Consider the following 20,614-nt stretch of genomic DNA (forward strand, 5'->3'; position numbering starts at 1 on the left):
GCATATGTTGTTTAGCCGACTTGGGTTTACTTTATTTTGATGTTTTGACATGTTTTGACATGTTTTATTAGTTTCCATGCACTTAACTGAGGATTTTTGAATGAGCATGCGAAAATTTCATGAGTTTTTGTGAGTTTAAATGGATAATGAAGACTTATTATTTTGTTTTTAGTTATTGATTGTTCATAATGTTGTGAAATAATATGTACTTATCTACATATTGCATTAAGTAGGGATGAGTTTGTCACGTCCAGATAGAGAGTGGATGAAGGAAGCAGTGGGGAGTGATGCATATCTAGATGGAATCGAATCATTCCTTGAATTCATGAGGGATAGTTTAGGAAAAGGAACTTGGTCTTCTTGTCCGTGTGCCAAGTGTTGCAATGTTCATGGAATGGTTGATCCAAAAACCATTTTTGTTCGTTTGGTTCGTTATGGATTTGATGAGTCTTACACTACATGGTATTTTCATGGGGAGTCATTTGTAAACAATGTTGGGAATTTTGAACCTTTTGGTTCATCCTCTCATAACTCTCCCGAAGATACCTATCCTCAAGAAATTAACTTTGTGAATGAAGAGCTTAGGACTGTCCAACTTGATGATTTGGATGAATGCGTAGATAGGATTAGTTCGGATGAAGATTTCAATGTGGATGAGATAAGTTCGGATGAGATTAGTTCGGATGAAAATGTGGATGTCGATTGCCATAATGAACAATGTAACCAAAATCCAGTTAATTTAAAAAAGGAGATGAAGTTCAATAATTTGTGGGAGGATGTGAAGAGACCAATATATTCCTCATGCAGACAAGAAAAGACTAAGTTATCAGTAATAGTTGAGTTGATGAACCTCAAGACAAAACATCAGTGGTCCGATAATAACTTCACAGAATTATTAGATACACTAAGAGATATTCTTCCTGAAGATAATACATTGCCTCTGTCTGTATATGAGGCTAAAGGGCTGATTAAATCTTTAGGTATGGACTATGAAACAATCGATGCATGTCCCAATAATTGCATTTTGTATTGGAAAACACTTGAAGCTCTTCAAGAGTGTCCTAAATGTGGTGTGAGCAGATGGAAGAATGTTGAAGCTGTTGATCTTACAGACAAGAAAAAGGCTAAACCCGTACCAGCAAAAGTCTTGAGATACTTCCCATTAATACCTAGGTTACAAAGATTGTATAGGTAAGGCTTTGGCTTCAATACTTGTACGTTATCGCATTTACTTCTTACCCTTTGAATCAATCAGTTTTTAATGAAATATATGTATATATTTTTTTTTAGTGTTCCATGGATTGCGGAGAACATGACATGGCATTCGAGGGCTGTGGTTGACGAAAATAGAGTGAGACATCCTGTTGACTCTCTCAATTGGAGCACAGTTGATGCAAAGTGGCCAGAATTTTCTGCTGAGCCACGCAATGTCCGTCTGGGACTTGCGACAGATGGATTTAATCCGTTTTCTCATTCTAATAGTTCTTATTCGTGTTGGCCTGTTATGATTGTTCCATATAATCTCCCGCCATCTCTTTGTATGGTTAAACAGTTTATTATGTTGTCCATGTTGATACCTGGGAAAACTAGTCCAGGGAAAGACATTGATGTCTATTTGCAACCCCTAATCTCCGAGTTGAATGAGTTGTGGTCTATAGGCACCAAAACATACGACTCTCATAGTAACACCACATTTACTATGAAAGCAGTTTTGTTGTGGGCCATACATGATTTCCCTGCGTTTGGCATGTTATCGGGTTGTAAGACTGGTGGAAATTATGGTTGTCCTCCTGCGGCGAAAAGACATATTCAATTAGGTTAAAACATGGGAATAAGAATGCATATATGGGCACTAGGAGATTTCTTCCAGAGGATCATCCTTTTAGGCGACAAAAAAAAACATTTGATGGGAAGGAAGAACATGGGGAAGCTCCAAGAAGATTGAGTGGTTCCGAGGTAAAAAGCAAAGTGGAAAGTTTTGAAACGGTTTATGGAAAGGTAGCACGAAAGAAAGGGAAAAAAAATGTTGATGATGAGGGCGTGACTGCATGGTCGAAAAGATCAAAACTCTTTGACTTGCCGTATTGGGAGGTAGCTTAATTTTCCATTTCTTAATTTGGTTTGTCGTACATCATTATACATCATTGTAATTTGTGTGTTTTCGTGATTAACAGTTCTTGTTTAGTCCTCACAATGTGGATGTAATGCATGTGGAGAAAAACGTAGCCGAGAACCTTATTGCGACAATTTTGGAAATGGACAAGAGCAAGGATGGTTTGCAAGCACGCTTAAACTTGAAGGAGATGAATATAAAAGCAACACTTGTGGCCAAAAGAATTGGGAAATAAGTTGTTGCTACCAAAGGCTGATTTTACTTTATCCCAATTTGAAAAAAAATTGTTCTTTGAAACCTTAGCCACATTAAAGGTACCTATAGGATATAGTTCCAATTGGAAGCATCGGGTGAGCAAGGAAGATTTTCAATTAAAAGGCTTGAAGTCGCATGATTATCATGTAATGATGCAACAACTTTTGCCATTATTACTCATGCATTGCTTTAAAGAACATAAGCAATTGCGAGTAGCAATCCGACAATTGTCAACATTTTTCAACATCCTTTGCTCCAAAGAAATATACCTCGATGAGCTTGAAGCTGCTAGACAAAGAGTGATTGAAGCGTTGTGCGTTTTTGAGAAGTATTTTCCTCTTTCATTCTTTGTCATCATGATGCACCTTGTTGTGCATTTGGCGGAAGAGGTAGAACTTTGTGGACCTGTTTGGTGTCGGTGGATGTATGTTTTCGAATGGTAAGTTTTATGAGTGAGCTATCTATATTTTTGTTATTTGATATGAGTAATATATGTTGTTAATTTGTACTAGGATGATGAGAGACTACAAGAGGTATGTAAAGAATCCAACACATCCTGAAGGTTGTATTGCTGAGCGTTACGTTGTCGAGGAATCAATAATGTATTGTATGGAGCATATGCCTGATGGTTCAAAGGGAAGCTACAAGCGAGGTAAAGAGAGATTCATGGATGACACAGGAGAGCTGACAAATGAGAAACCTCTCAATAAGAAAGGCATATATAGATTGAGTAATGTGCAATACGAACAAGTACGTAGATGGGTGTTGCAGTGCTCAAAACTTTCTATTCCATGGGAAAAGTAAGTCTACTCTTGTCATGTTTATAATGTTATATATGAGACTGTGAAACTCTAAAGACCTATTTAACTTGTCTCTTATGTCATTTCATTGTAGGAAATACCAAATATACTTGCAAAGATTTAAACCGAGTGGTCGTAAGAGAAAAGGCAACACCGAAACACTAATGAGTTTTATTCCTTGGTTAAGGGAACAAGTATAGTTTCAGTACCTTAGTAATCACTTAGAGTAACACGTAGGATCATGTAGTTCTTGCAGAATAATATTAGCTTTTTTGGATTTTTTGACAGCTACAAAATGAAGAGGTTTCTCCCATCAAGAGACTTGCTGATGGTCCCAACTTCCAAACGATTTCGTATAACACATACCAAGCCAATGGATATATGTTTTCTACTGCTGAATGGGACACTAACAAGACAACTCAGAATTCTGGAATTAAAATGAATGCGATGACTAACTTTCGTGCACGTGCAAAGGATAAGAAGCTCGTGTATGATGATACTACTTATTATGGGATCATTAGACAAATTCTCGAACTCGACTACTTTGATTTTACTATAACTGTTTTTTTTTTGTGATTGGGTTCGTGTGGAAGATAAAGTGAATGGATGTTACACTGATCCGGATATTAATTTAACATTCGTGGATTTGAGCAAGTTTAAAGGAAGTTCGAAGATTGTAGATGAGCCTTTTATTCTTGCCTCACAAGCATCATAGGTTTTTTATTGCAAAGACCTAACGAGGAGTGGTTGGAATGTCGTGTTACATGCTCCAAAGAGAATGACTAGAGACATGGATGCGTATGAAAACCCTTTAGTTTTTGAGTCAAGATTGTAACGAGACACTTTTGTGTTCATTAGTGTTAGAAGATAAATTATTGATGTTCACTAAGGTACTTGGTCTACTGATCCCGTTCATGGACCCGCTGTAATGGTTCTTTTTTACTATTTATTTATTGAATGGGTAATTGTTTTTATATTTCTATTGTTTGTTTTCCATGAGAAACCCAACTACTCATAATACACTTTCACCTAAATATTTATGTGCATTTGCTAATTCCAGATATGTACTTCTTATGTCTGAAATCTTAGTGACTTGATTTGTCGCATGCTGATTTGGTTTTTTATATCAGCTTGTCTGAGGCAGCATTTGGCAGTGTTATTGAAGCATCTGTTACTTTATATTTGTTCCATACGCTACAATTTTCATTCTAAGTTTTGAATTTTGTATGCTTTTGTATTGGCAGTGTTGGGGTTTCTGCTAAGTGTGTATTTGTTGAAATCCATAGGATTGGATATGTCGGGACAGGAGAGCACAGAGGTACTTTCTTTTAAATACGTAAAATTTCAGTTTGATCGGTCATGGTATCCATGGAACTTCATGGCCTGCACCCCTAACCGTTGCAAATGTGAGCCACTGAATCAACATCACCACTGTAATACAAAATTATATAAGTTTCTGGATAAATTAATTCTAAAGAGAATGTAGTTGAAATAAATTAATAATAAGAAAATCAACCTGAACACCCAAATTCTTAAACCGGCAGCAATCATTTCTTTGTAAATGGGAAGAACTGATATTGCGATATCATTCCAATTTCTGTTAAGAGTCTCACTGTGTACAACAGTAAAATCAAATTAATAACTTTATCAGGGACTTCTTAAAGTTATTTTACAGAATTTGATAACTCTTATCTATATATATACTGATATCATATTCTTGATATCTTAGCTAAGAAAAAAAAAAGTTTCAATCATAAGCTAAAAAGAAGCCACCTGCATGCTGTCCAATTATATGGAATCCTAGTCTTGTTGGCATGGAGAGCTTTCTGTACATCTGGCCTATTATAGTAAATCTCAGCATATTTTTCAGTACAAGGATCATATCCCGAATATTGCCTAATAATCGGAGAAAGAAAATGTACGTAATATTTAGCACCATGAAATTTTTGTAAAGTATCTGAGTGTAAGTGTGCATAAATATTCTTATATAAGTGAAGTGGATTACTGATCTAAACTTATATAATTTAGATACTGGTTGCTGGGGATAAGTAGAGACTACATATTTAGCAGTCTCTACTTATACTGGTTGCTGGGGATCAGCAGTGGATTATTTGGAGTTACAGGAGGAGGTATCTGGTCTTCTGTGGGAGAAGTGACACCTTGTTCTGATTTTGCTTCTACTATCCAAACTCTTTCACTATCTAGTAGAGGAGAATCTTCAAGATTTGGACAATTATGAATCTCTAAATAGTTGGTCTGGGAAATGCTCCTTGAGTTCTGGCCATTTCACAGTTAACTTGTGTAGAAACTTCAAGCGGAACATTATGAGATTGATACTGGTCAATCTCAGAATCTTGCAAAGTCAGGGTTGTATGCTGTTGCATTCTGGTACTGTATGTACAACATTCCCTTGTAGTCCACTGGGGGTCTCAAAGGAGGCTCTGAACCAGTTGATACCAAACAAGTTGTGGTCACGATGTCTTCATAGTAAATGAGCCAGTTGAACTAATGACTTGTAGTTCATGAATTTTGAGGTTATTTTAAATACGTAAAATTTTAGTTTGTTAATGGTTGCTGCCTAATAGTCTATCTTTTATCCTATTAAGAGCTCAAAGCAAGCGGAAAAGAGGGCTAGGAAGACAATGTTATCACGTGAGGCTGTGATGGCTAGAGATCTCAACGGTGGCATACATATTTCTGATTTAGGTACAAAATTTAAATATAATGAAGGGTTGGCAATTATAGGCACTCTATTTACTCAATACTAAGTTCGCTAGTCTTTTTATACTTGCAGACTCGAGGGCTTCCTTAGTATCCCGTTTTTTTTAGCATCTTGGGGGTAGGGATTTCCTTGCAACACAAATAAGAAAAACATTATAATCTATTAAATGTATTGCACCTGTATCTGATATCATAACTTTTCTTGATTCCAGGATCATCACCTAGTGATTCCCAAGTTTTTGGAGGTGGAGGTTCTTGTGGTACATATAGTATTTGTTTAGTAATTTTATTTGTTGATAGTTATTCTTTTATATATTCCCACGAATTGATTGACATATTTTTGCCTTTTCAGTAATTTTATTTTTTATTTTTATTTTATAGTCTCTTCAAAGGGAAAGAAGAAAGTTGAATTTGACTCTGATGGACAGCCTGTTAGAGACGGTTCAAAAGAATTTTCTAGTTTGCTTGGTGGGACAACAAAGACACATTGTCCTATCTCTTATGAGAGTTTCAAAAATGTGCCTAGTCCAACAAAAAACATAATCTGGAGCAGCGTTGTGGTTAGTCTTCTGCTCTTATCCATTATGGTTCTCTCTTTTTTTTAGTGTGAGTCATTATGGCCTTTGCTTCATCTTCTTTTCTCTCTACCAACTTCACGCCCCCCATTTCAATCTCTTTCTCCAAAACCAACTCACTTTCAAGAACTTTCTCTGTTTCTGCTACTACTACTACTACTGTTGGTTTTCCAGTAGAGACCAATACTAAAACTGGTCTTGAAATCACTAAACTTGGTATCTCTCGATGAGATTGTTTTCTCTTTGCTCGTCGTGGGATTACCGAAATTTGTTTCCCATTCAGGTACTTTGTGTTTTATAAAATGTTAAAGTATTTTTTTTGTGGAATGGTGTTGTGGGTTTATGTGTAGAGAGTGTTGTTTTTGGGTTTTGTAGGTGAAAGAATGTATTTTTAGAATGTTAGAGTGTTATTGTTTGGGTAAAGGCAGAAGAAAATGGGGATTGGACTATTATTTATCTAATGTATAAATATAAGATACATTAGATAAGGGATCCAGGATTTACCTTGTACAGGAAAGAGAAGTGGACTCTATAGAATGGCACTAACTGTCTCATGAGAAATGACAATGTATAAGGATATAAGGAGAATCTAACGTACACGCACACCTAGAAGAAACAAATGTCACAATAGTCATTTTCTGTTACGAAGGTTTGCAATGGTTATAATCCTATGTTATACTAAAACAGACAAGACTTTTGATGGAACCTTGGGTAACCAAATATATTGCAAAGGTTCGAACGAAAAGAAACTCCATAGGTCTCTACTGTCTAGTATATAACTTCATTTATGATTCTGTACCTGTTTTTTATACTTTTGTACCTATAGCAGTGGAGTAACATGAAAGGGATAGTATTTATTGAAACATATCTAGAATAGGTACATTAACTAAAATAAAACAAGAAGGAAGAGAAAAGAATAAGAGATAATATTTGAAGAAAAAAAACAAATATCTAAAGCAATAATAAGTACACAAAATTGCTGCTGGATTAACTTTACGAGCAGCTAGTCACTACTCATCCTGATTTAGTATGAGATGAAAGACTTTTGTAGTTTTCTCTGTTCTAAATCTTCTACATAATAAGTATGAAGTTTGGAAGAAAATGATCGTCTATTCTACTATTGAGTTGTAATCATTCGCAAGTGTTGTAATTATGAACTGTTTATTGCTCTGACGACTCTCGAACTTGACCAGCAAACGACCGTTGTAATTAACTAGTTTCTTCATAAATCATTACCTAGACATGTCAAAAACAGAAACTCCAGTTAGCACTAGTAAGCAGATTGTTATCATCTGAAAATGTTTTTCCTAGTTTCTAATGTGTGTCACTGTGCATGTCCTAATAGCACTATAAATTACAAGATTGTATACTAGTATTCTTTCATTGTTAGTGGTATTTGGCATATAAAATAATCGAATATGTGATGTTTGATAGTTTGACCATTTCAAATGTCTTTTATTAATATTAGATTCTTATACAGAAAGAATACAATGTGGATGATGCATACAAAAAGATAAATCTGAAGAAGGTCGCCAAAAGCTTTAGGGAGTTTAAGCATCGTCTCCGCGTGAAGTATTATGACAAGTATGACAATGGCGTTGATAGGAAAAGGAACTGCCCAACAGGAGTGAAATTGGAAGAATGGGAAAAATTCGTGGATAATGAATCTAAACCTTCGAGAAAACTCATGCGGACAAAGGGCAAGACGGCTAGAGAAGCTGTGAAGGCTTTACATACATCAGGTAGAAGGGGAGCAGCAAGGATAGTCCATGATATGGTACTAATCTACCTTGTCAATTGCTAATTTTATTCGTAACACCATATTTACTTCTAACAGAGTTGGTAATGTTTTGTAGAAATCGAAAAATCCGAATGTTAAAGTGACTAGAACGGATTCATATATGGCTATCCATACTCACAAGGATGGCTCTTTTATTGCGCCAGAAAGGATGGTGAGTTTGACTGCCTATTTTCATTAATGATGAATCTGACCACCGCCTATTTTCTGTTCTATTTTATATACTACTTCTGAAATTTATTAAATGTCTAATATGTTGTCATGATAGGAAAGAATCAAGGCTATAATTGAGGATGACCCTGCTAGCGTAAACTTGGACCTAGACCATGATCTAGTTGCTCAAGTGTGTGGCCCTGATAAATTTGGTCGAGTGCTAGGTATGAGTGTTGGCATATCAAAAACATCCCTTGCATCATCAGCTCCTGCTAAAGAGCAGCTTTGCCAACAAAAGCAACAACACTCAATGCTTGAAGAGCGGTTTGGAAGTTTGGAGCGACAAATGGTCACCATCACTAAGATCTTGCTGGAGACAAGAGAAGAAGTGGCAGGTCAGCAATCACATAGAAGGATCGTTGCAGATTCATTAGCGACGTCAAATGTATGATTTGAATGTGAGACATTGTGCCTAGGGGCTTGAGCTAATTTAGGAGATAACTAAATCGTGGTTTTGTCTTTGTTAACTTATTGCTTGTAGGCGAGGGATCCAACACGCTCACAATCACATGGTGATTCTTCTAGAGGGATGGAATTATGTGAATTGATTAACATGCATCGAGAAGTTGTTGCTAAGGGAAGGGTAATAAGGGCAAATATCATTCTTGATGCAACTTTGGATACCCCAATGGACATTTACAACGTCTGTGTATGCCTTGTCATTGACCGCACTGAGCGCTTATTTGGATCCAAAAGAACATTCGGGGAGCTACACCTTCCTACAGCAGTCAAATGGCCGAAGGATTTTACTCGTTTTCTTTAGGTACGGTATTCTATTTGTCAATGTTATCATTTCTTTACTTCTTGTGTTTGTTTGTGTATGACTTGTCTTTATTTCTTGTGTGTGTATGACTTGTCTTTAGAAAAGTGTTGATTTTAGGATAAGTGTGATTTTAGGAAAAGTGTTGTTAGAGAAAACCATTTGTTGGAAAAGCTTGAATTGTGTCTTTGTCAGTTTCTATTGGTTATTTATGCCCGCAATTGAAGTCCTTCCGGTTGAACCATCGTGCATACTTGTTCCCAGTTTCTGATAGTGATGAAGAAATTGACCCACATTAAAATAACGAGGAGGCATTGGCTATTTGCATCTCTTTGGAAACACGATGAATAATATTGACTTGCAAGCTAAGCTAAGTCTTTAATGTGAGATCATTATTCCCGCAAGTTTCGAACTAAACCTGTTTGTTCTTTTTTTCGATTGAAAGCGATGCTCACTCTTTGTGCATCTTTGTTCCTAGTCTTTACTTCCATGAGTAAGTCCTTTGACATCCATAAGTTAAACAGGGTCCATTCCTTGTTGTGTTAAAAGGAATGTTCACTATCAATATGGGTTTACGGAGACATTGTAGTGATTTTTGCTTAGAACGTTTCTTTTCCCTTCAAAGATTTAACCACAATCTGAAGTTCTATAAAATTGGTCTTGTCGCCAGACTATCCAAGACTTGAGAAAATCCCTTTAGACACTTCTATACCATATATCCAACATTCTTGTGTTTTTGTTTGTTAAGGAAAATACTCAAGTTTTTCCCAGAATTTATAGGTGTCTACTCGAGCAATACCAACTTAATGTATATGACAATGTTACATCTTTATTCTTTGTTGGTTTGTTCCCTTAAGACCGAAGTGAACTTTATTTGACTCGTCCTCTTTATAGTAGGAACATTCTAAGAAGAGGTGTTTTGAGCTTTTGCCCTGTGTGACCATGTTTATTATATTGTTATCTTCTACTGAAAATGGAATTAAATTAATTTTAGATTAACAATCCCCAAACAGTTTGTCTCTAGCTCGAAGAGCAGGCAAACATGGCAATCCTTAGAGATCATTCGTACTTTCGTTTCCTTCCGTTGCCCATGTTAATTCTCATCTGTCAGTAGACTTAATTAACAATTTTATTCATAATTTATTTGTTAAGCTTTTTGTACATGTTTTTCCCTCGGTTGTACTACTTTGAAATGGCTCGGCCACATTTATAATAGAGCATCTATGGAGTGGCGGTGGTAATGAAGATGGTGTCCGTCATCGTGGTGAATGGTGATGATGGTATCATTGGGGACAATGGTGGAGGTGGTTCATGGTGAAGAAGATGGTGAAATGTCGGTGATAGTGGTGATGGTGGTAATGAAATATGAAAATGGTAGTACGGGATGTGCTATTGAAGGCGTTGGTTTAGCAACGATAGCGGTGGCGGAAAAGGAGTTCTTTAATATAATGTCTTCTTTTTTTTTCACGATGGGTACCACTTGAAACAATGTGTAATGTGGTGAACTTTGTTGAAGTTCGGACATATTGAACGGATAGGATAGTATCCTAATTTGGACTCGCATATCTGAGTATTCATATCAACTAAGAATTCTAAGTAACAATACTTGATTGCAATTTCATTATCAAAGAGACAGGCACGGATAGGATAGTATCCTAATTTGTCTATTACTGCACACTTCAAAAGCTACAAGTATTTGTTTATTACTGGTGCTATTAATGCTACAGAACTATAGGGGCATTTTTTTGCCCTGATTCGGCCTTTTTTAAAAAATAAATGAAAAAAAAAGACACTTGTCAAGTGTGGTAGAAAAAAAAAGACTGCAAAAAAAACGGGTCACCATACGACTCCCAAAAGTGTCTTTTTTTAGGAAAAACGACATCCAAAAGTGTCTTTTTTTAACAGATATGGTGTAGTGTGAATTGAAAGAAAACAAAGATTTTCATGAGGATATTATGGACAAGGATATATCCATGACAGTTAGGCTTCAGATTGTATACAGGAGATTAAGCATTCGTTCCGTGAGAAGTGCCTTTGAAGAATCCATAGGAAGCAGACTTCAAAAACTAGGTGGAGATAATAACGAATTACTTCAGAGGTAAATGCCTTCTCCAACTTGGCACATACTATAATTTTCTTAAACTATTAGTAAGGTTATTTTTTAATTTACTTCTCTGAGTTTTTATTTCTCTTAGACGTTGTAGTACTTAGAGTTGACTGGCTTGCCTTGTTCTTTCTATATATGCCCCCTTAGGACTGTCCTTAATTGCATCACATCCTGATCATCCCTTCATTTGCACCTCCCGTCTTCATAGATCATATCCTCTACTATCTAGTAGTCCAGTATTTGTTAACAGGATAGTGAGCAAATACATTACAGATTGAAACTGCAGATTTTCCTATTTTTCTTCCCACTGTTTCAGCTAATTTCTAATTTGATGCTTTGGTTGTAGGTTCACTTCTCTATTTAACGATGATGTCAAGCTACCACGGGGATCTGTAATTCATCTTTCAAGGGAACGTGGTCATATACTTCGGACAACCAGTAAGACACTTTATTCTATTTTGGACTTGTTACCGATCCAATAAAAAAAAATTGGAAGAGAAAAATGAAATGGAAGAAGAATATCACACTAGCCAAGACAATAATATTGGACACCAATTCTGTAAAGGAAAACAAATGTGCAACAGATGGATATGCTTATATGCTAACATGAGATGCAAATACTTGGAAAAGGCTTTGTTGTGGGGTCTAATAACGAGTGACCCTTTTCATAAACAAAAAAAAACACTAACGACACCAAATCAAATGAAATCAAATCGGGAATAAAGCACAAATTGTAAAAAAAAAAAAAAAAATCAAATAAAAACCCATACCTTACTTGATTTAACTGGATATTGTTGTTTAAGAGAGGTGTGAACGCGTAGAAATCCTAATCACAGTCAATTGAAATTCCCCTGTTCCAAAAAAAATATGGGTATAGAACTCAAAAACCAAAACTTTTTAGTGAAACAAGTTCAAAATCGAAGAGAGAGAAAGAACTAACCTTGTCTTCAATTACTGCACTGAATTTTGAATTTTGGAGAGGTAATTAACACTGAAATTGTTTTAGGTTGAGAATGAGTAAAAAGAGAGTCGTGAGGAATTGTTTTAGGTTGAGAATGAGTGAAGAGAGAGTCGTGAGGAATTGTTTTAGGTTGAGAATGAGTGAAGAGAGAGTCGCGAAGTTTTTTTTTTTTTCTTGTTTCTGTACTTAGAGAGTTTGAAGGAAGCTCCCGCGAAGTGTTTTTTTTTTCTTGTTTCTGTACTTAGAGAGTTTGAAGTGAGCGGGAGATGTCGGGAGTTGAGAGTGAACGTGGGTGTGTCGTGTTTTGAATTAGTTGTTTTTTAGTGGAGTTGTGGGCGCACTGGCCAAAAACTACTTGGGTCAAATAAGGGTCAAACGGTCACTTAAGGGTCGGATAATACGTTACTATTTTAGTGAAATAGTCACAAATAGTTCTCCCCACATATACACCTTCTTTAGAAAAAAAAAACCATTTGTGACCGTTTCCAAAAAACACGTCACCTAAAACTTTTTAAAACAGTCACAAAAACCCTTTTCTACCATTTGTGACCATTTCGAACAAAACAGTCACAAAAAACCTTTTTTCTACTAGTGAACCTACAAACGAATTTTGTTGTTTGAGCATCCAATACATTTTTGTGCACATGTAAGTAGATTATAAAATAGTCTCGCAACCATGCATGAGACTACGCTCAGGCTGTACAAAGCTTAGCGCGTTTAAAACTTACCCACGTAGGAGAGCACGTCGATCTCGACTTTCTCCTATTTTTCATCCCCTAACTACTAGGATGGCGGATGAAGTAGTTCAAGCTGAAGAGCCTCTCTCTAGTTTCTACACACCGTTACAAGATGGACCTCCATCTCGTATATGACTAACACAGCTCAATATCGATTTCCGCATACCACCAAACGTCTTCAATCTCTTACGCATTTTTCTTGGTCTCAAACACGAGTTACCATACGAATACCTACACCGGATACATGAGGTGTGTAGTACGTTCAATCATCCGGGCATTTCTGATGTTCAAGTTAAACTGAGAGTGTTTCCCTTCACTCTAGCTGGCAAGAGCCACACATGGTTTCTATCGCAGAAGCCCGATTTGTTCGATACATGGGAAAAGGTAGTGTTCTCATTCTTGAAGAAGTACTTTCCACCAAAGAAAATAGAGGAGATAGTAAGCAAGATATAGTTCTTCAGACAGAGTCCGAGTGAGACATTCTTTGAAGCATGCGATAGATTCTCTGACCTGCTCCATTCATGTTCTCACCATAAACTAGAAAAATCCACTCTTGTCCAATATTTTTTCAAAGGTCTTCTCCAAAAACACAAAGTCACACTGGATATCATGAGTAATGGAAACTTTTTAGATAAAGGTGCTACAGAAGCTCTAACCTTTCTAGAAGACCAAGAAGAAAGAATACTCATTGGGGCGGCACAAACCATTCCAGAACATCCCAGCCTAGTACTTCCAAAGCCAATGGTACCATTGAGGTGAAATCCAATCCAGAGATGAAAACATTAATCGAAACCCTCACAAGAAAGATAGATGCCCTTGCAACCAAAAAAAATAAACCATACTCCCCAACAAGTCATGAATATCGATATAGCACCATGCACTTTCTGTCTAGATCTAAATCACGTGTCTACCCAATGTCCCTTGCTCAATAACATAACGTCACTTCAACCAGAAGAAGTTTGTGTTTTCAATATACCAAATGCACCATGGAGGCAACACCCAAATTTTCATTAGAATACTAATCCACAAAACCAACCACATCTAAGGTTCACAAATCATGTCAAACCACAAAATACATTCAATCAGTTCAGACAAAGACAAGGTACCTATAATAATCAGAATAGAGCGATTGTTCCATCCAACTTTAACCAGAACTACCAAAATCCACCAATCAACAACCAAAGAGACTTAGTACCAGTTACCCAACCTACTAATGTCCCATTAGACAAAGCATTCAAGATGATGTTATCCTTGATGCATCAACAATCTCAAATCTTGGTGTCCATACAATAATCTCTAAGCTACCTAACTCAAAAGAAAGCCCAGAAAGGTGTGTTCCTTAGACAAGCAGTTCCTAATCCTAAACAAGCGAACTCAGCCTTGGAAGCTACAAGCACCTAAATCTTCTGTTCCGTGATGTACTTCCAATCTTTTCATTCCCTTACATCTGTTTCTATGGAGTACATCGGAAAAGATAACCGGACCACTCCACTTGGAGTGTGTGGTTCTAAGTACCAGATCCTTGAGTCCACGTATACTTGTATATTCCTTGTTTGCACTTATACTCGTAGTTGGAGTAGTGTACCTCTATGGAGCAAGTATACAATTTTCTTTTTCTTTATTTTACACTCTTTATGTTAAAAATAGCTTTCATATTCCTGTCTTTATTTTCATTTCCCTGTTTTCTATTTTTACATAAGCATTTTTCTTTCAATCTCACCTTTGACGCTGAGTAGTCTTTCCTCTATAAAGAAGAGATGTGAAATAAATCAGAGAGCGATGGGGATTGAGTGAAGGTGTCTTACAGTTGTCTCTCATGGTTGTTTAGCATGTCTCGTCTTCCATAGGCATATCATAACTTGGGATGGTTGGTAGCTGGAGCCCTTGATTTCGAAAACTTTTTCCTTCTATGGGTGATTTCTAATTGTTTCGAGCTTCCTCTTTCTCTTTGGTTAGAATAGCTACAAAATAGGGCTAACTAGATATTAGGAGAGGAGAGACTAGAGTATCTAACAATAGAGCTAGTCTTCTTCACTAGATTCGCTTTCTTTCAAAACAAGGAAGTGCAGAATCTAGGGCAAGCCAAACCCCACATAGGTTCTCAGTTAGAATCACTTAATTTCAAGCACCTTCTATTGGGAGGATCACTTTCGTTATAGTGATTTTTCTTAGTAGTTTTATAGTTTATATTTTTCTGTCATAGTAATTTAGGAACATAAAGCCAAAAACAAAATTTTCTTTCACCCTTTCATAAAAGTTCTTGGTTTTTCCAGTTTTTATAATAGAGGATTCTCGACACAACACTACTCATGTGTTTTTGTATCAAAATGGGCAATGGATTCCCCCTAGAAAATCACAATCTAGGGGCGATTTGAGCTCAGTTTTTCTTATTAAGGGTTGCCTATATCATCACGCTATTCGCACGGGTTAGGACATTCCAAGTCTTGCATAGTAAGTCCCCCAGCTCGTATAACTGAAGTTCTGTTTGTCTAGATTGGGTTCACTCAAACCAACATGAAAGTTGCCTAAGACAATCTGTTATGGTATGTTTTTGTCACTACTTTTGTAAGAATCCTTTGTATATATCTCTACATAGTTTTCAAAAACTTGAGGATATAAAAATTTAAAATCTTACGTCCCAGAGTAAGCAAAATGATACTAGATAAACGTATGATTTTATCTTTTTGCAAAAACCCTCTATCTTGTTAGAGATATCTTTTAAGAAAAACAAGAACAAAAATAAATAAATAAAAAATCAAAAATAAGAAATCAAAACATGTGGCCATTATGAGGTTTGCTCTATAAATTCAGAATTTTCGTGTATGTCTAACTACCTATGGCCCTTTTCTACGTATGTTCTATCTCTTTCGTACCTCGATAACAGTCTTAGGGACGTGACTTTAAATGCCCTATTTGACAACTCACGATAGAAAATACGTGTTGGTCTAACTGCCTTATGAAACCTTCCTTCCGTATTATCTAATATTTCTTATTGGTGGGTCATTTAGATTTGTAGAAAATCAAGCTGGAAGACGTACGTTCTATAGCGGAAAAAAAATGGAAGCCTCAAGGTGACTGGAAGATTATTCCTTTGGGAAAAGGCTTCTTTATCATTCGGCTAACCAGTGAAACTGATTGGAGGAGAATTTGGGGAGGGGGTCCGTGGAGATTTGGGGAACAAACTCTAAGGCTATCTAAATGGACACCAGACTTTGATACTGATGTTCATATCAAAACCAAAGCTCTTATCTAGATAAAATTCCCTAAGTTGGGCCAACAGTACTGGGATTACGAAATCCTGATGTCAATGGGTAAAACTATCGATTACCCAATTGGTGTGGACAAACACACACTAGAAAGAGACTATGGTTTCTATGGCAGTGTTCTTGTTGATGTCGACATCTCTAAACCTATCCCAACTCAGATATGGGTGGAAGAGGAGGAAGGAATTTCTTTTGTACAGGATATTGAAGTAGTCAAAATGCCAAAGTACTGTGGACACTGCAAGTCAGTGGGTCATCTGGTAACAGAATGTAGGGTGCTCCGGAGGAACACAAGAACGGAGGCAACAGAAAAGGAAGCTGTTATTCCAGGACCAGTTCCTGATGCAAGGAAACCTAACAAAAAGAGAAGGAGAAACAAGGATAAGCGAAATGCAGGAACAAGTGGTACTAAGGACTCAACTGGAGACTACATCTCTACTCCTCCAATAGCAACACAACCAACTGCTATTGATGTAGAGACTGTAAATACACAGGTAAATGCTACAGTAAACGATGATAATAATGTTGGGGAACAAGTCTTGCAAGAGGCTCAAGCAACTCAAATGATGGCAGAGGCTACACGAGGCACTGAATAGAATGTGGTTGAGGTTGACATTGGGACTGGTATGGCTGAGCAAGAGGCCCAGACAACTCACATGGCTGGTGAGTCTGCTAGAGGTATGGACCAGAATGAGGCAGATACGGAGACTGGGACTGGCTTGGAGGGGAATCGGTCTTAGGAAAGAAATGAGACACTCTTAGAGGGTGAAACTAGGGCGGTATCTCCTGTCATGATGACCCCAGTAGCTTTGGTTGTTGAGACACCCATCCCATTTGCTGGAGATGGAAACAAGCTAAAATTAGTAAATGAGTGTAATGATCTTCTGAGATCGGTCAATTGGGCTGATTTAGCGGATGAGTCTGCTGAGGACGGTGAAAAGCCATGGCAGACGATAACAAAGAAAAAGTCTAAGCCGGAATGGATGTTGCAGAAGTACTCTCCTCCATCTACGAGGGCAAGGAAAGTAACTCAGCATAATCAATGATGAATGTCGATCCTAACATCAGGACCTTATTTTGTAATCAAAATCGACAGTACAGTCAAGTAGTACTTTAGAGTTCTCTAGAGTACGCTCATTAAGTTTGATTTAAGGTGGGAATCTATCCTGTAACTTGAAGACTTTGTCTCCTCATGTACCCTTATACTTATATTAATAATATATTCACATTTTGCCTGCAAAAAAAAATCTAATATTTCTTAACACCTCTTAATGGTCTCAAGAATCTGACATTAAAAGACGCACCAGGACGTACTACCATATAACTGTGATGCGACAAGAGCACATGTTTTATCTGTGTTCTTCACACATATTAATTCTGGATCTAACTGCACTTGCCATCGTGATCCATAAATGTTCATATCTTGGCTATAAGTCTCTTCCTTTCAGCCATCTTCATTTCACGCATTCTTCACTATTCTTCCCTCACTTATACTTTCAAATGGATCAACCAAGAAAAATAGTGCCCGAGAAAAATTATTTGAAATTTTTTCATGAAGGCTTGTTTTCTCCATATTTTGACACAGAAATTGTACGTCGAGGATGGATGTCTCTTCTATATCATTCAGCAGATGCTTATTCTAGAGAATTGGTTTTGATGTTCTACCAATTTAGCGAACCTGACCATGGTAAATTCTATTTCCATGCCCATGGACAATGTTTTGAATTGACTAGGAAAATCATCTCCGACATCCTTCAAATTCCAATGACAAACCCAGAGTTGCATACTCAAGAGTCACCATTTGATACCGTCAAACAACTACTAAAGGCCACTATATCTTGTGGCGAACTTGGAAACATAAATCACGTTGTTCTTCAATGCTCTTTGAAACAAAATCAACGAACCGTGCTCCACTGGTTAGGACACAATGTGGCAGGAACATCACAAATATTTGAAGTGACAAAACCTCAACTCCACCTACTCTGGATTATGCAGGATCAAAGGGATGACTTTTGCATAATCCAATATCTCTGGAACTCGATCACCAGGCCTAAAAAATGGTTAGCACATTTGCCTACTCTAGTCACAAAAATTATGTTGCATTAGGGTTATCCAGTTGTTTATCCATAAATACCTCTTCAAATAGCTAGCCTTACTTTAATTCACACAGAGTGCGCCACTGGTTTTTGGACTTCAGATACTCTAATGAACCTGACAGAGGAACAAGAAGACCAAAACCCATACTCTGAACATTTCTTTGAAGAAAATGTCATGCATAACATTTTTAATCCTATGGAAGACATTCATTTTCTTCACAAAGGCATGCGGGAACTGCACGCACGCCAGGAAATCATCATCAAAAGTCTTCTGGAATTCCAAGAATGTCAAGCAATGCACGACATTGAACATGAGGAAATCTTGGAAAGCCACTCTCAGTCCTTGCAAAATCACGCTCTCCTAATGGAGAATCAAACAACGCTCTCTGCCTACCAGGGGGACATTCAGCTTCAGCTCAGCCCAGCCAACAAATTGATCAAATAAATAGTCTTGTGCATGTTCTGCGTCCCCATAACCATCATTATCGTCATCCTAGATCATTTTCTCCCTAAAAAATAAATATATATATAATAAAATAAATAAATAAATAAAAATAATAATAATAATAATAAATTATTAAATAAGTTTTTCATTGTGTTCTCTAATAATAAAAAATTGTTTGTCTGTCTTTGTGTCTTCTTTTTGTTAAGATATGTTTAAGGAGTATGCCTACTATGATAGTAATAATTCTACTTGTTATTAATAACTAGTCATTTCGATCAAATTTTAAAATGTTTTTTTTAATTTGAATACAGGAGGGGCATATCTTCTTCCATCCCGTCATATTTTACTGGATACTTCTCTTTATATCACCTTATCCATCAGGCATGGAAGACATACTTGATTCCTTTACGGTGGGACTTTCTCATTGTTTCACGCAATGTGACTATTTTATTTTGGATGTTTTCTCGCAATGATTGATAGTCTAGCAAGATTCCCTGCCTTACCTCTCTCTCTGCTCATCCTGAACTATCTTCATCAAGCATGCCTACACCAAGAATCATCCCTGAGCAATCTTTCCAGGTTATAATGGATTCCAATGCTTATGGCCTTCACTTCCGTAACTACATCACTTTCTTCTTAGACGGATTCACAATCCAAGTTGGTGGCACACAATATATGTTTTCTGAACCAACATTTGCCCTAACTTTGGATATTTCCTATCACGAGCCGGCGACAACATGGCCACACATGAGCCAAAACTCTACCCGTTCCTTTTCATGGCCTGCTTTTTGTGTAACATACGGTGATGGTCTTGCAATTAAAGATGACAGAGCTACACCTGGAAGATGGCCAAACACCACCATTCCTTTAGCAAGCATGACCATGAATACGGTAAATGCGATGTTGTTTATCCTTTTGAACATCATAGGAGTTTGGCAGTTTTCTACTGCCAATGATGCTGCCTGTGTAGTATTCAATATGTTTGCTCAAGGTCATACATTCTTTGATATCATAAACTATGTTATCTCCAATCTAAAAAGAGCTCTCACTGTTCGGCATCAGTATCTACTTTTACCTGTAACCGCTTGTCAAATTATGAGGACACATTTCCCACAGTTTTCGGCTACTTTTCACGACTGGGTTAAAGTAGATTATATGTACCCAGCTAATAGAATAATTTGTTCATTAAGGTTTTGACAATGGCGTGAACATCCTTCACGGTACCTGAAGAACGTTCGTTGCTACCCTAACGATGATGATATGTTGCCACATTTGAACGAGTTGGGGGAACAACAATGGAGCACCATTTGGCAAACCATTATCTATTGGCGTGATGCTAAGGAAATGCATTTCACTCGAGATGACGCAAGAACATCAGGACCTACTGGATGGTAAATTTGAGTAGGCCACTGTGTATATATATCTAACTATATATAGTTGTGTTTAGTGTGTTATTGTTTTTTTATTTCTGTATAATATATTATGTTAGAATAACTTTTTGTTACGGCGATCCACCCCTAATTTTGCTCACAGTTCTCAGGTAATTTCTTTTTTTATCTATTGATACTTTGATGACTAAGCATCATTCTGTTTGGGGGCGCTTTAAACTTGTAGCAAAAATTAGTCAACTTGTAGGTTGTATATAGTTTCTAGTTTCTTTTTAGTGAATGTACTTAGTGACAAAGTCTTGTTTCCTTTTCTATGATGAAAATTGTCTAAAAATCTCGCATTAGCATTCAAATTAGGATTTGTTCTTAAGAAACCTAAGAT

General features: G+C 36.9%; 2 protein-coding genes across 2 annotated transcripts; both read left to right on the forward strand.

Annotated features, from left to right (window-relative positions):
* The first annotated feature begins 235 nt into the window (after window positions 1-235).
* On the forward strand, window positions 236-1,822 carry LOC147497351 (uncharacterized). Its single transcript, XM_086562850.1, has 2 exons — window positions 236-1,191; window positions 1,291-1,822. The coding sequence occupies exons 1-2, from the start codon at window positions 236-238 to the stop codon at window positions 1,820-1,822; spliced, it is 1,488 nt and encodes a 495-aa protein (XP_086418976.1).
* LOC147497352 (uncharacterized) lies at window positions 658-9,238 on the forward strand. Its single transcript, XM_086559936.1, has 8 exons — window positions 658-1,191; window positions 1,291-2,091; window positions 2,175-2,807; window positions 2,881-3,168; window positions 7,945-8,241; window positions 8,321-8,416; window positions 8,531-8,860; window positions 8,957-9,238. The coding sequence occupies exons 4-8, from the start codon at window positions 3,127-3,129 to the stop codon at window positions 9,236-9,238; spliced, it is 1,047 nt and encodes a 348-aa protein (XP_086416062.1). The 5' UTR covers window positions 658-1,191; window positions 1,291-2,091; window positions 2,175-2,807; window positions 2,881-3,126.
* The last annotated feature ends 11,376 nt before the right edge of the window (window positions 9,239-20,614 follow it).

Source organism: Coptis chinensis, chromosome 5, assembly GCF_015680905.1.
Source record: "Coptis chinensis isolate HL-2020 chromosome 5, ASM1568090v1, whole genome shotgun sequence".
NCBI classification, from domain to species: Eukaryota; Viridiplantae; Streptophyta; class Magnoliopsida; order Ranunculales; family Ranunculaceae; genus Coptis; species Coptis chinensis.